This window comes from Numida meleagris, chromosome 3 (genome assembly GCF_002078875.1).
Source record: "Numida meleagris isolate 19003 breed g44 Domestic line chromosome 3, NumMel1.0, whole genome shotgun sequence".
NCBI lineage: Eukaryota > Metazoa > Chordata > Aves > Galliformes > Numididae > Numida > Numida meleagris.
The window spans coordinates 48,099,410-48,112,987 of record NC_034411.1 but is presented as its reverse complement, the minus strand read 5'-3'; the positions used below and the strand labels follow the sequence as shown (position 1 = coordinate 48,112,987).

Sequence of the window (13,578 nt, the reverse complement as noted above, 5' to 3'; positions counted from 1 at the left end):
GCTGGTGTCTGTATTTACAAAGACAGCCTTAGAAAGCATTTTTTTAACAACGCAGCACCTCTAGCCCATATAAGTATGTTCTTTTGCCTGAGATACCACCTACTTACTGTTCAACCCTCAGAAGGACAAATCAGATTTCTTTTACCATTGTACTATCATTAAGGGAAAATCACATCTTCTGAGCATGTCTAGGAAAATAAACACTATCATATCAGTGGCAGAAAAAGCAGTTACAGCAGAAGAAATACTGAAGAAGCCCATTCATGGCACTGAGTAGGAAAAAAATCCTTAATTTCAGGTCCATAGAGCAAAAAGTGTACCACAAGGATTCAGTCAACTCCCACGCATAATTCAGAAGAACAAGGCTGTGACTCTTATATTGAGAATACCTCACACCTGAAGAAATGAAGTAGGCCTCCCAAAATAAAATCTGTAATTCAAGAGGAAAAGCTTTTTTTCTAATGTAATCTTCACTGGAATATCTTGCTTAATGTTATGAGTGAACTGCTGTTTCCACCCACTGAAGTAGGGAATATATCTACACTGTCAACAGAAAAGAGACTTAGCTGTTTCAGCTTTGGAAATCTGGCTGGCCCCAAAGGCAAGCACTCAGGAAACTCAACATCATGGTTAAGGGAATTGTCAAAGCTAAGTCATATAGCCAGAAGAGACTTTGGGTCTCTCTGGAGTGCTCGAATCATTTAATTTCCCATTGTACGGTACCACTTCTTTTTTTTGCCTCCTTTTGTTCCTTTTCCACACTGCTCTGATGGAAGATAACACCATCACCTCATGTAAGAAAGGAGGAGCAGTGGCCAGGAAAAGAGCAGAAGGGACACTTCCGATGTGGTGAGCAACAACCAGGAGGGTAGTGTTTAGATAACTTAAAACTCCTTATCCTTCTGCACCTCTGTGTGTTGATAGAAACTACAGAGCTGGGTGGGCATTTTGATGAGATACGAGCTGAATGGGGAAGGGCCAATAAGAGGCAGTGACAGAGGGCCGGAGAGAAATTGAGCACAATTAACTAAGGATGCTTCAATCCTTTGAAAATTTTGTAACCCTCTCAGTATGCCTTTAAGAGAATGCTGACTTCCAAAGCATCATAAAAAAAACGTTTTTATAATGTCTCAAAGCTTTTCATCAGTGATCTCAATTTCTGTTCTATAGGAAATTAAAAAAAAACAGCATTTTGTCATATTTGCTCTCTCTCACAGATTTATCCAGTGTGCAAAGAAACTGCAGACTCAAGAAAACTCTTCTCTGATGGGATTATATCAAACTCCTCATAGTATGGCATATTCTTCCCTTATAGCTGAATTCCAGTGCTTAAGAGTTTCTAATGGCAAGGAAAGCAGGAGAAGCACTATGTTTTAGTTAAAAGTATAAAGCAGAAACACAAGTTGACTGCAACCTCACAGAAACTGCAAGACCACCTTCACGACAACTCTTTGACTCACAGACTTCTGGTGGATTCTCAAGAGAACCCTTTTAGTACAACGATCCACTGTGGCAGCCCACTTCCTCTTGGCCTCCTCATCCTCCTCTAGCAGGCATCTCCTCAGGTCCTGCTTGTCAGCCTTGCTCAGGGTCCTGTCAGTAACGGGACGCACCAGCTGTGAGAGGTTGAGGTGACTGTACAGGCTTCTCTCCACCACATAGGTAATATTGAACTCGCTGACAGAAGTGCGCCCTCGTAGCCTTCTGTTTGGGAAGCCACAACCTCCACCCCCTTTCACTTTGTGTCGCAGTAATTGTAGGTCGCAAGTTGTGGCAGATGCTCCTTTCCTAGCAGGGCGCTGGCAAAGAAAAGCTCTGGAACAGGAATAGTTAGTATCCATTTTCTTCAATCGGATCTGCTTCCTTACACTCTGAATCTCCTCCAGGGACACCAGAAGATGGTGCTTGTGCCTGTTGCTGTCATAAAAGCAAATGCTTTCTGTACTTACCCCATGGCTCAGTGAGCCGAGGCTCTTCTTCATTTCCCCATCTGTCAAGGAGCGGCAAACTTTCTGGGTCTTCTCATCTTCTGGGTAAGAAAAGAATGTCCCAAGTTTCTTGGGAGGCTTGATAAGGCCACGGCTATCAGTCTTGCTGAAGGTCTTCACCAGTTTCCGGCTAGCTCCCCATGTATCAAGACTGCTAGATGAGGGAGAAGTAGTAAGTGAGTCCGAGTCATCCTCTGTCTGCTTCTCGCAGGAACCATCAAAGTAGAATTGCTTCTTGTGAACTCCAGAGTAAAGTGCTGATCTGTCATCCAGTATAGCAGAGTTGTCAAGTGACTGCTCTTCTACGCCTGCAGGGGACAAAAGCAGGACAATGCACATCATAGTTCATAATTCTCTATTTTTTTTCAACTAATATGTCAACAATCACCCACTTAAAATTGAAGGAAAAATCTTCCCGATAAAAGAAGCCCAGAAAGTATTTGCAGCTGGGTAAGCCTGAAGAAGCAACATCCGTTTGTGAAGTGGGAGTTTTGGGATGAGATAACAACACATAGACTATAACATGCTGTAAGTAAAACGATTGTTATTTTAAGTTTCTCTCTTTCATCTGCTGCTAAATAAGACCTCAAATGGTCTTAGAAACCCTGAAACGCTGGAACTGGGATCTGTTTCTTAAGTTTTTCTCCTGATACTTGCATAAGATGCTTTCTTAAAAATCAGCTTTAATGAAATTACAGTAGGTTGGAAGTATATCTTGGTATTAAAAACAAACAAACAAACACAAGCATCTCTCATTTAGGTTCAGTTTTCCAATACTCGATGCTTTTTCTGCAAAAAGCAGTATCTGTCCCAGAAAGTTGTAGAGCTGAGCTTGGGCTGAAATGAAAAGATTTAGGATTTCGATAGGGGAAAAGGAACCAACATTAATTAAACAGGATTTACTTAATCAACAGATGCAAAGTAAAAAAAGAAAGTAGGTCAAATTATGGTAGTTCCAATTACAACAGTGCTCTGCTAATGACAAACACATTGTTTTCACTAAATACATATTTCACAGAAAGGGAAGAAGAAAACTTTTTGAAATACAAGTACTGGATATGGGAAAACAGCCAGGACTCCTTCCTGGAACGGAGCGAACGGAGAAAATTCCCTGAAACTGCGATTCCTTATCACATTTATCATTTAAGAAACATTTTTCTCCAGTGTTCTCTACTGTGCAAAATATAGGGTCAGATATTCAATGCAGTAACAAGGAAAGAATCAAACAAGAGTACACATCTTGCTCAGTCCTGCTTGATAAAGGTTATGGCATTCATGGGTATATAACAGAAACACACACAGAAATAGTCAATTTGCGGTATGACCCAACTTTGCCTTCCTCTTTGATGGCTTCTACAATCCCAAAGCAAAGCTATGTTTGAACCATTTCTAAAATACCTGTGGTTTATTAAACTCATTCATTCAATAGAAGGGGGAAGAATTTAAAACAAAAGAATATTATTTGCCTTGTACAAGCTTCCTGTCTCATCTGCAGTTCACTCACTGCACAAAACATGTTTGACACTTATTTGCGAAAGCTAAGACACTATTCTACCAACATAAAACTCTATGTACAGTGAAGGAATAGTGGATACATCTGACAGAACTTTTACTCTTGAGAACTTTTCTGGAGTAGGTATGTAGACTGGAGTCTGACTTTAATAACACTTTCACTGAACTGTTCAATCTGTTCTTTTTCCTCCTCTAATTCCCAATTTGAACAGAAAATTGACATTGTCTTGGGACTGAATATGTGCTGATAAACAATTTTAGTCCACTAAGTAAATATGTTTTTAAACAGCTTGTAAAATATGCATTCTGTGTCAACACTGTAACAGATGTTATTTGGAGTAAGTCCATGACACAAAGCCATAATGACACAGATGTAGATGTGATTTGTTTTTAAATGTTATATAAGAATGGTGCCCAAGAAATAGAACCTTCAGTTATTTAGCTTACTGAGAGAAGACTTAACACAAAGCACACGTGGATTCAGATATTGGCACATTCTAGTGATCATCAGATCACCAAAACTTATATTTAGTGCAATAAAATTCTCAATAGTAGAAATGTACGAGAAGGATCTCAGACAAGGATGCCTTTTTTTTTTTTTAAGAACAATGCAAATATATATGGAATTTTGGTGAAGTTTTTCTTCATGAAGGAATTTCTAAGACGGATTGAGGAATCTTTCTTCTGAGGAATTTCACGTCGGTTTTCAAAGCAAGCTTACTGCCATGCTTGGACAAAAGCTATTGAATGCTGACAAATTTACTGCAATTACACTGATGCGACCAATCAAATTAATATCCAACTCTCAAAAATCTGGCCATCTAGGATTTCACATGACTTCATGCTTATATACTGATTTAAATAATAGCAACAAACAGCTCAAGAACCAATTCAGTCAACTACTGGTAACCGGGAAGGGCAGACGGAAATCCCCAAATCTGACCACGGTTATCTTCTGTGACCTTGCACAATCCTCTGATGTGTTCAAATAGGAATACAGACCTACATTATGAAATGTGGGCATGGACAGCATTTATGAAGCACTTTTAATATGCTATATGAAAACTTGGCTGTGGAAAAAAAAAAAAGACACAGATATTTATTCCTAATGTATAACTGGCTACTTACAGGGCCTTCTACTTATGTAGAAGTAATTAATATTGTCACTTAACAATATGATTTTCTTGGTATGGAGTTCGCCAGGAGATAATGTACAAAAAGAATTCCATAGTGCTAGATGAAACAAAATCTCTGCGTTATAGATGAATTATTCAGAAAAGCCTAGAGTTAAAAGAGAGAAGACGGACAGGGGACGGAGAAAGAAGGAAGCAGATCAAGACTTTTTTTTTTAGTTAACTCAGTTATTTTTCCATGAGGAGTACGGGTGGAAAAACCCAGCGGAAAAAAACTGGAAAGAACTGGGACACAAAAATGAAAGACTGAGGGAAAAAAAGGAAATAAGGAGATGAAATAAAATTGCAAGTGAAGCACTGTGAGGGGGGGAATTGAGAGCAAACCAGACAGCTAACAAGCTGAAGAGAAGCCTGGTCAAACTGTAGGAAGGCACCTGCACACCTGGCAACTCCTCAGCTGCCTGCTCCTGCACCTGGGGTCTCTGGCTGATTGCTCCCTGCACCTTTTCCCAAGGTAGGAAAGGCATCTCTGGCATTCTTTCCTCAGAGTGGAGGGAAAAAAGGCCCTGTTTTGTCCAACTCTTTTCATAAAACATGCTTTCGCTTCCCAGATTCATGCTCTCTCTCCCCTACGAGATGACAAAAACCTCCTCAGACCAAGATAGCTGCCCGGTGCAGAGCACTAAACTGGTTGAGCCTTTCACTCCAGCTAGTTATGTGACCATCGCGCAAGGGAGAAGTGGGACAGATTATGAATCTGCCAACAGCTCTCCACATACCCAAGAAGATGTATGCATTCTCCTTAAGTACACTCGGAAGGAAACATAATATGGCTCAGCTCACTACTAAGCTGAGGGGAGTCATGGTGTATGACCCTGAAAAGGACACTAACATAGAGAGGTACCCACAATTCCAGTAAGGACTCAAGTAGGGCTTTGCAGAGAGGCTACTCCAAGGCTCAGGCTTCTTTAGTCTGAGTGCTTACACACAGATGCAGGTCATTCGGAGTTAAATTTGCAGCACGGCATTCCCAGGGGCTGAACTGTTTCCTGTTTCCCCACCCTCCTCCTCCTCCTCCATTCTATCTTCCACTCCCCCTGTCTCTTGGCAGCATGGCTCATTCAGGAGCCAATCTGCAAGCAGGCTCCTCCTGAATTAGGAGTTAATGTTATGTGAGGCAGCAGCTATCCCCCCAAGAACATCTGATGGAGTTTCTGTACTTTTGCCACAGGATGATACCATGTAGTGCAACTGCTCTACCCACCAGCCACTCCCCTCCCCAAATTCGCTAAGTGCTTCACCTGTTTGTCATCCCTACAGCTGTCTCACAGGCTTGGGAGATGGGAACAAAGCAGTGGCTGCTCTGCTTATCTCCCTGAAGCGCCTGCAGGGCAATTGCTCCTACTCTTATTCCCTCCACAGTGTGGGGCATATAACGTAAACCAAGTTCTAATCTCTTAATGAAGGGGTCTCCAGTGCTGCTCTGGAAATGCCTGAAGATCAGCAGTAACCACATCCCAGACAGTCATTTTCCTCCTTCTACTGTCTCAAAATGTAATTACTTGACTAATGCATGCACCATAGACAAAGCAGCCTTTCCCAGTGTCCTCTCAGAACACTTCCCACCCCTGCCCCCTTCTGTTCCCTCTCAAGAGAAAAATGTATTCATGTATACAAGTTTAGTCATATACATGTCGATTTTACCTTCCGTACTGGGTTTTTTCATCTCTTCCACTCTTATGAGTTTCTTCCTGACTCTGCGAGTAGAATTTACCAGCTTGTGCAATCTCTTAAACTTCACCGACTCCTCTGTTTCATCATCGGATTGTTCTCTTGACTGGCAAAGAAACAAAGGGAATATTAATAAAGTAGTTGTTCCAGAGCTTGCTCCTTCAAGTCAAGTTAACCCAGTTCATCTGCTGCGCTGTGTCAATGCAGCTCTGTAACTGGTGTTATATTTTCAGCCCAGGTCAGAGAGAAACATTTAAATTACTGAGGGTATTCTTTTTTTCCTTCTCTTTTTCTGAAAGCGTGACATACCATTTTGATTTCTAAATCTGTGCAACGTAAGATTCTAGGCAATGAAATGCATTCCTGCCTGTGTCTTTCTTCCTGGGCATTGTGTAATAACTACTTCCATGTCCTCTCAGTACGTTTCAGGCAGGGCTCTTTCCCAGGGCTCTTCTTACCATACCAGTTACGCTCCTGTGGTTTGGGTCAGTCACTGCTCTGTCTGGCATCTCAGAACTTGCAGTTTAAACCTGGTTATAAACAGCTCCTCCAAACCAAAACTCTGTCATTGACGACTTCTCTTTTTCTTCCCTCAGTCTTCCCAGAAAATCAAAACCAGCAGCACAAGAAAGGGACGGGAAGTAAAAGGAAGGAGGAGACCTCATCTGCCTCGCTCGAGCTGCCGCAGTTACAAAATACTCCTTTCCTCCTCCCTGCTCCCTGCACTCCTCCTGAAGGCTCTCGAGGCTGAAGTTAGGATGGACACAGCATTCCTCCAACACTGACCAAGGGAAAACTCTGACCTTTTCAGATATACAGTGCAGTCCATATTCCCCAGCATCCCATTTCGTTTTGCATCTGATCCAGTATGCTCAGTTCCAGCTGTTTTCCCTCAAGCATCAAACATTACAGAGACAAAAAAAAATTCTCCCTCTCCAGCAGCAGTGACACAACAAGCTGAAACAATCCACTCCTTGTGAACGAGAAGTCGGCTTCGATTTTTGAGCCAGATTCAGCGCTCGATGTGCTACTTCCTCTGTTTTAATCAGTTCAGAATGCGAGTGGCAGTGGGGGGAAGGGGAGAGGAGGCCGGCAGGATGCTCAGACTCAGCCAGGATAGCCCTGGCACCGTGCACTGCACATTCCTGCATGCCGCAGGCTCCAGCTGGAGCGCGGTGCAGATTGCGTACCTCACTTTGTGTTCACCCATGGACCCAGCCAGTCCACTGCATTCCTAATGGCTGGCTCTAAAACCTTAATGTGACTTCCTGTCAGTGGAGCTATCTGGGTTTCCATGGCATCCTCATCCTTTTTCTCCTTCTCCTTAATTAAACTCTAAAGAAAGAAAAATCCCCAGCAGATGTGAGCCAAAAAAGGGAAGGAAAAAAAAAAAAAGGCCACTCTCTCCTCTTCCACTACAAGAATGCTGTCTTTGCTTATCCAGAGACTGAATAAAAGACAACCCAAATACATTAAAATGCTCTCCACTTTTCAACTGTTCTTAAATATCTGGATGTGGTAATAACATGGATGCCACAGGACAGGACACCAATTAGCAGTTGTATACACATGAATACATTTTCAAAGGCTCAAATAGTGCCTGAAGGTTTCAGCACTGCTTTGAAATCTCCCTTGCAGGAACACATTTCACAGAGCCAGCAGAACCATGCCAGAGCAAACGCCAGTCACTTTCTGCAAGGGCACTGCCAATTACAGGTTTTCCACAAACTTCCTGATGTTCCAAAACAAGAAAGAATACCAAATGGGCAGCATATGGCAGTAGGAATTACCATTCTGCCCTCTAAGAGCCGCAGGAATGCATTTATTATGGGTACAGACTGGATAGGTAATTAATAATCTTCCTTCAGGAGAAATAAGGCCATAGAGAGGAGTAACAGACTTGTTTATATCAAGATAAATTAAGCAGCAAGATGAGCCTTAATTCAGAAATTACGGCTGGGACAACTTAGTGACCTGTCAAACAACAAGACGTACCTCAGACATATTTAGTTAAGATGAAGAATGGATTATTGACTGTAATCAAGTTCAGTCAAGGCTTCTTAGGCTATTAAGCACATCCTGGCAAGCAACCATCATGCATACTCTGCACTCCAGGTACATTTATTTTAAACGTAATTACGCTAAGCCACTGCTTTCCTTCATTACTTTACATCCACCTTCAGTTTGTAAGGCTCCTGTTGATAAAAAAAAAACACCCTCCATGGATTTCACTGATGAATAGGAATGCTGCTGTGCAGATCAACCAGCCTGAATCCTGTACCACCAGTGTCCAAAAAAAGACCTGTCCCCCTCAGTGTCCTCTACAAAGATTCAGTGGCAATAAGAAAAGCTTTTACAATATTGGATGTTTGCATTCACTGCTACTGCAGAGAAAGCAAGTGTCAAAATAGCCCCCACACAAGGTAGTGACATCCAACCCAAGTGGATGGTACGGTAGATAGATCCCTACCACTCTTCAAAATAAAAGTGCCACCCTAATAAAGGCCTAGCTGGTATTTCCTGCCATTTCAGGACACTCGGCAGCCTTTGTTCCAGCAGCCAGGGTCCTTTATGTGCACTGACAGACACTTCCAAGCCCCAATACTCAGCTGGAAGAGCCGAGAACAGCCTGTATTTAACAACAGGAACCACCGGATAATAGCCTGACTGAAAACTAAGTCAGAATCTTTCTCCAGCAGTCTATTTCCTACCCTTACGGGGTAGCAAGTGGCATGGAAAATCTTTTGTAAAGGAGAAGGATGGCTAATAAGGTTACACAGAAAGGCCTAAAAACATCAGCACCAGTGGTGCTGATCAGGAAACTTTTTTTTGTCAAATAATGCCGATTCCTTGAAAATGAACCTGTTTTGAAAAATGATACCTTTTGATTCATTTCCTGATTTCCAAATGATATTATATTAAAAAAAAAAAAAACATCTTGAAATTATCAAATGATTCCATTTTGGCACACGGAAAACAGAGTTTAATTTTCCAGTTCAAGCAATGTTTTCTTTTGCAGCTAATATCAAACAGAAAACAGAAATGTAAAGCATTCAGGCTTCAATGACATATTTGGAAATTATCAAACTTCAACATTTTGATTCACCCAACCCTTTTTTCCTCTCCAGCTTTCAGGATGACAGAATGGCCTTTTTTGGTTGCTTTTCCTGCCTTCAGATGGGAAAATCAGCCTGGCCTTTTCAACCTGCAGCGGGCTGGGCAAGAGGCTTCAGCACAGCCCCAGCAGCCGTGCCCTGGCAGAGGGCTGCAGTACCCTTTCTCCTTCTTCCCTGCCTCCTTCCAAGTGTTTCAGCACACTGCGGTGCTACCAAAGGGCAGACATAACCTGTTAAAAAGGGGACAACGTGTCTGCAGATGGCGAGGCTGTGCTAGACAGGGAGGCCCGCAGAACTTAGGTGTGCAGGACTGTCCCGCAGGCCCCGGTGTGGCTGTGGGGCTGATGGAATAGCTAGGGCCCCTCGGCTGCCCCACATGCCATGGGCGCAGGCCTCTTCGTGTGCTCCAAGGGGAAAACAAGCGGATTTGCAGTACTGTAAATAGGAACAACTTAACTTCCATCTCCCCCGCTCCAAATTTTTCCATCCGAAGGCCCATATGGCTCAACTTTTAATTATTTTGGCTAATGCTGTATGTAGTAATTCTGTGGTGAATGCTTAAGTGTTTCATTTCTGGTTTCCATGGCAACATTACATCAGATTGCAGACAGCTGGCTCCACAGTCCTAAACCATAACAAATTGGCCAAGCCAACACACAAAACTGCGCTTGCTTTAAAGAGATAGCGCTGCTGGGGAGCCAGTGTGGCTGGTGGGGCCCCTTGGCAGTGCCGGCCGGGCGGAGCCGCCTTCCCGCTCTCCTTGGAGCAAGTGTGTCCCCGGCACATCTGCAGTGCTCTCACGGCGCGGAAGGCCGCCAGCTCTCCAAGCTTGGAGAGCTCTGCTGCACAAGCGCATGCAAGGCCACGGGGAAACGGGGGCTAAATTAACAGCATCTGCAAGCACCCAGGACTGCATGTGAAGGGCGGTAGCCTCCACGTACCACATGGCTGGGAAACTGCAGAGAGGCCAAAGCCCATCCCCGCTGCACAGCTCTTCGCTGCTAACAAAGACGGATGTAAGCCTGCAAACAGGTTCTCAAGCCTGCAAGAGACCAATTCCCTCTGCTGTCCCCATCATTTCAACTGCTTGGATCGCCTTTCTTACTTGTGCATCTCTAAAGGCTATGCATTGCCTCGAACATAAGAACGGAGCAGAATGCTGTACATCCAGGAGCAAGTAAGAAATTAAAACACGCACTTCGATATTCTGCTCCCGGTGTCCTCTTTGCTTTCTGTAGTGTTTTTCTCATTCACAGCTGCCTGCTCTGGAGGGAAGGAGCACGCCTGGCTCTAGCTGTAAAACATCCAGCCCCTTTCACACGCCAGAGAAAGAACAACACATAATCCTAGCCTCTCCCTCTGGACAAGTGCTTTACACATACACACATACCCCTAACCTTTATTAGAGTACCTGGAATTAACTGGCCAAATGTGAACCAGAAGTAGCTAGCTAGCTTTCGGCAGGACTGGGTTTGGAAACGCTACAGGTTTACAGCAGCAGTTCTTAAAAAACACGAGATACGCAAAGCCCACTGGCCAGGTCCAAACAGAAATGCTTAAGAAACATCCAGACGATAGGCAGTTAATGCTATCACAACTGATTAAACTGTTTCAGCTCCATGAACAAAAACATACATGACTTTTACATGAGCTGTATGAAGTCTGTTAAAGGAACGTTAAACCTTTACAACCCATTTTATGTTCCGTAATCGTCAAGCCTCGAACAGGAATCTCTAGGAAACTTCCCATCTAAGAAATCTCTTAATATCCAATTAAGTCCAAACTGCAATTATTTTTAGCTATCAGACAATTCTTGTCCAGCAAAGTAGGGCAAAAATATACATGCAGATTTGCAACATATCACGCTATTCTCCCCTTACTACCTTGCTTTAGAATTATGAGCTCTACTTTAAATGCAAAGAGATTTTGCTGTTCCTTTTAGGAGACGTGGCTACACGTGTCCTTTCTTCTCTCTTACAAACAGACGTTACATCCGCCAAAAAAAACAACCATTCTAACTTTTTTTTTTTTTTTTATTTTAAAGATGCCTGGACAAAGTCAGAGACAGGAAAACAGAACAGAAAAGAACTTAAAAGCCCGAGGAAAGGAAGAGAAAAACTAAGAAAAGCTATGCATGCAGTGCTGTGCCTAAGAATAACCACAAAAGCCTTTTCTCTTTCTCCCTCTCTGAAACAGAAGGCATATCTTCTCCACATCACACTATAAGCTCAGTGACTTACCAGCTTCGGCATTTATAGGCCTAAAGCTCAGTTTCGCGTAATTCCCCCTGAGTGCTCAACTGCTGTCAGCTTCGTAACCCTGAAATTTAGGATTAGACTCTTCTTCTTAAGTATTGCATTCGCTCAGAATCCTGTGCACAAAATGCCTCTTCTCTGGAGTTACATTATCAGACACCAAACCAGTTCTGATTTCAGCGCGGAGTATGTAAAGAAGGAAAAAACCGCGATGCTGGACTCAATTAGCTGTTTTCTCCTCACTGATTGATTCCCCCAGCTACTCGCGAGCTGCATAACTTGCAAGAAAGGCATAAGTCATCAGCTCTAAGCAAATCTTCTATTCACCACAAGGAAAAAGGGAGTGTTGTACATGGCAAACAATCCCTGTTTTCACTGACGAAGGCTTGCTGACCTCTTGCTGGCCTCCAGTTCCTTAATTACTGTCTATGGAATTTCAGTTAAAGAAAAAAAATACAGAGAATCTCTGCAAAGCCAGGACGATGACTGACCCTCAAACACGACCACTAGAGTGGAGGCTGTGTCTATCGGAAATATAACTTAAGCCGTTAACCAGGCTCTTTAGAGTTTTCCTTTTAAATTCTTTTGACGAAAAGCCCCCCTGACAATTTCCCTTTATAAAGGGCTAATTTGACAGAAGAATAAACCTGCTTTCATGTTTTTTAAATTAGCAAAATTAAATACTTTTTTTCCTCAGTTTGTAATACTATAAAAAAAGAACATCACTAAGAACTGGAAAGGAAAACGATGTTTAATTCAGAAATCTCAGACTGGTCTAGAATTAGCCACATTGTGGCTTTCTGAAGGATTGTAGCATGACTTCCAACTGTTCCTCCTAGGCTGAGCTCAAACCTCCCTGCCTAAGAAACGGACTCTGAGATGCTCAAGTAAATTACAGTTAAGCATACCTAATCCCAGACCTTGGGACAAATCCAGAATTTGGGCAAGTCTTCCTAGAACACAAGAAAACACAGGCCAAAATCTCTGCTAATTAGGAACAGTGCTATCCAGTGATGGGAAGCACTAGCAAAGGCACACTGCAAAAGCACCCTTTTTAAAACCAAGAAAAGATTCCTCTTACTCAGAATGATGCCTTTAACGGCCAGTTAATCTGGGTTTGTTCCAGATCAATCACACAGCAAAATTACAGCAAGTCTAAATATTTACTTCCTTTGATGTTTGGCTAATTTTAAGGAGCCACCTAGCCAAATACCATTCAATTTTCTCCATCTTTGTAATAACAACTGTGCGGCTTTTCTATTCTGTACAAGTCATGTAAGCTAGATTCAGATGGCATGCTGTAGCTAGGTTCTTACCCTTGAATTACTTCAGCCTCAAAACTCTAACGTAAAACCCCTCAGAAAATTCTAAGCTTTGGATAAAACCAGCTGGTGTTCTCCAGTTTCAATAACATAGCAGCCCACATCAAGTGAAACATGACAGCAACTTCCTTGAAATGTATCCCAGATTCTCATAAAGTTCATGGCCATGAGCGAAACTGATCTAAGCTTTCGGCTTGCAACTTGAGTTTTGAAGGTTTTACGTTTCACTAAGAAAGTTTCAAAAACCTCTAATCCTTAGAGAGGTTGTTTACAGAAAGGTGCATGTAATTCTGATGTGATAATCTGCATTGTATTCTGAGGTTACAAAAAAAGGTCTCAAAAATTTTTACAGAAATGGCGAGAGTTAAAAAAAGATTTTTGCCACTTCACAAAATTAACTGAAGAGCATGGACTGCAAAAAATGTGTAACTCTAAAACACATAGTGGTAGTGTCAGGCCCCCCAGGTAAACTGAATGAAACAGCAATTCCATGTCTGAGTTTGGTCTGTGGTTACTTACAA

General features: G+C 42.5%; 1 protein-coding gene across 8 annotated transcripts in view; it reads right to left on the bottom strand.

Annotated features, from left to right (window-relative positions):
- Positions 1 to 13,578, bottom strand: part of SASH1 (SAM and SH3 domain containing 1) — a 540,276-nt gene that overhangs the window by 27,955 nt on the left and 498,743 nt on the right. For 4 of the 8 annotated variants that reach the window (XM_021389413.1, XM_021389414.1, XM_021389416.1 and 1 more), the window contains 2 exons: positions 6,338 to 6,470; positions 1,950 to 2,296 (listed from right to left, as the gene is read on the bottom strand). In XM_021389413.1, coding sequence (XP_021245088.1) covers positions 1,950 to 2,296; positions 6,338 to 6,470 — 480 coding nt within the window. Of the gene's footprint in view, positions 1 to 1,949; positions 2,297 to 6,337; positions 6,471 to 6,673; positions 6,785 to 6,822; positions 7,119 to 7,167; positions 7,443 to 11,720; positions 12,005 to 13,578 lie in introns of those variants that run through there. The other 4 variants (XM_021389418.1, XM_021389420.1, XM_021389417.1 and 1 more) reach the window with 4 other exon arrangements.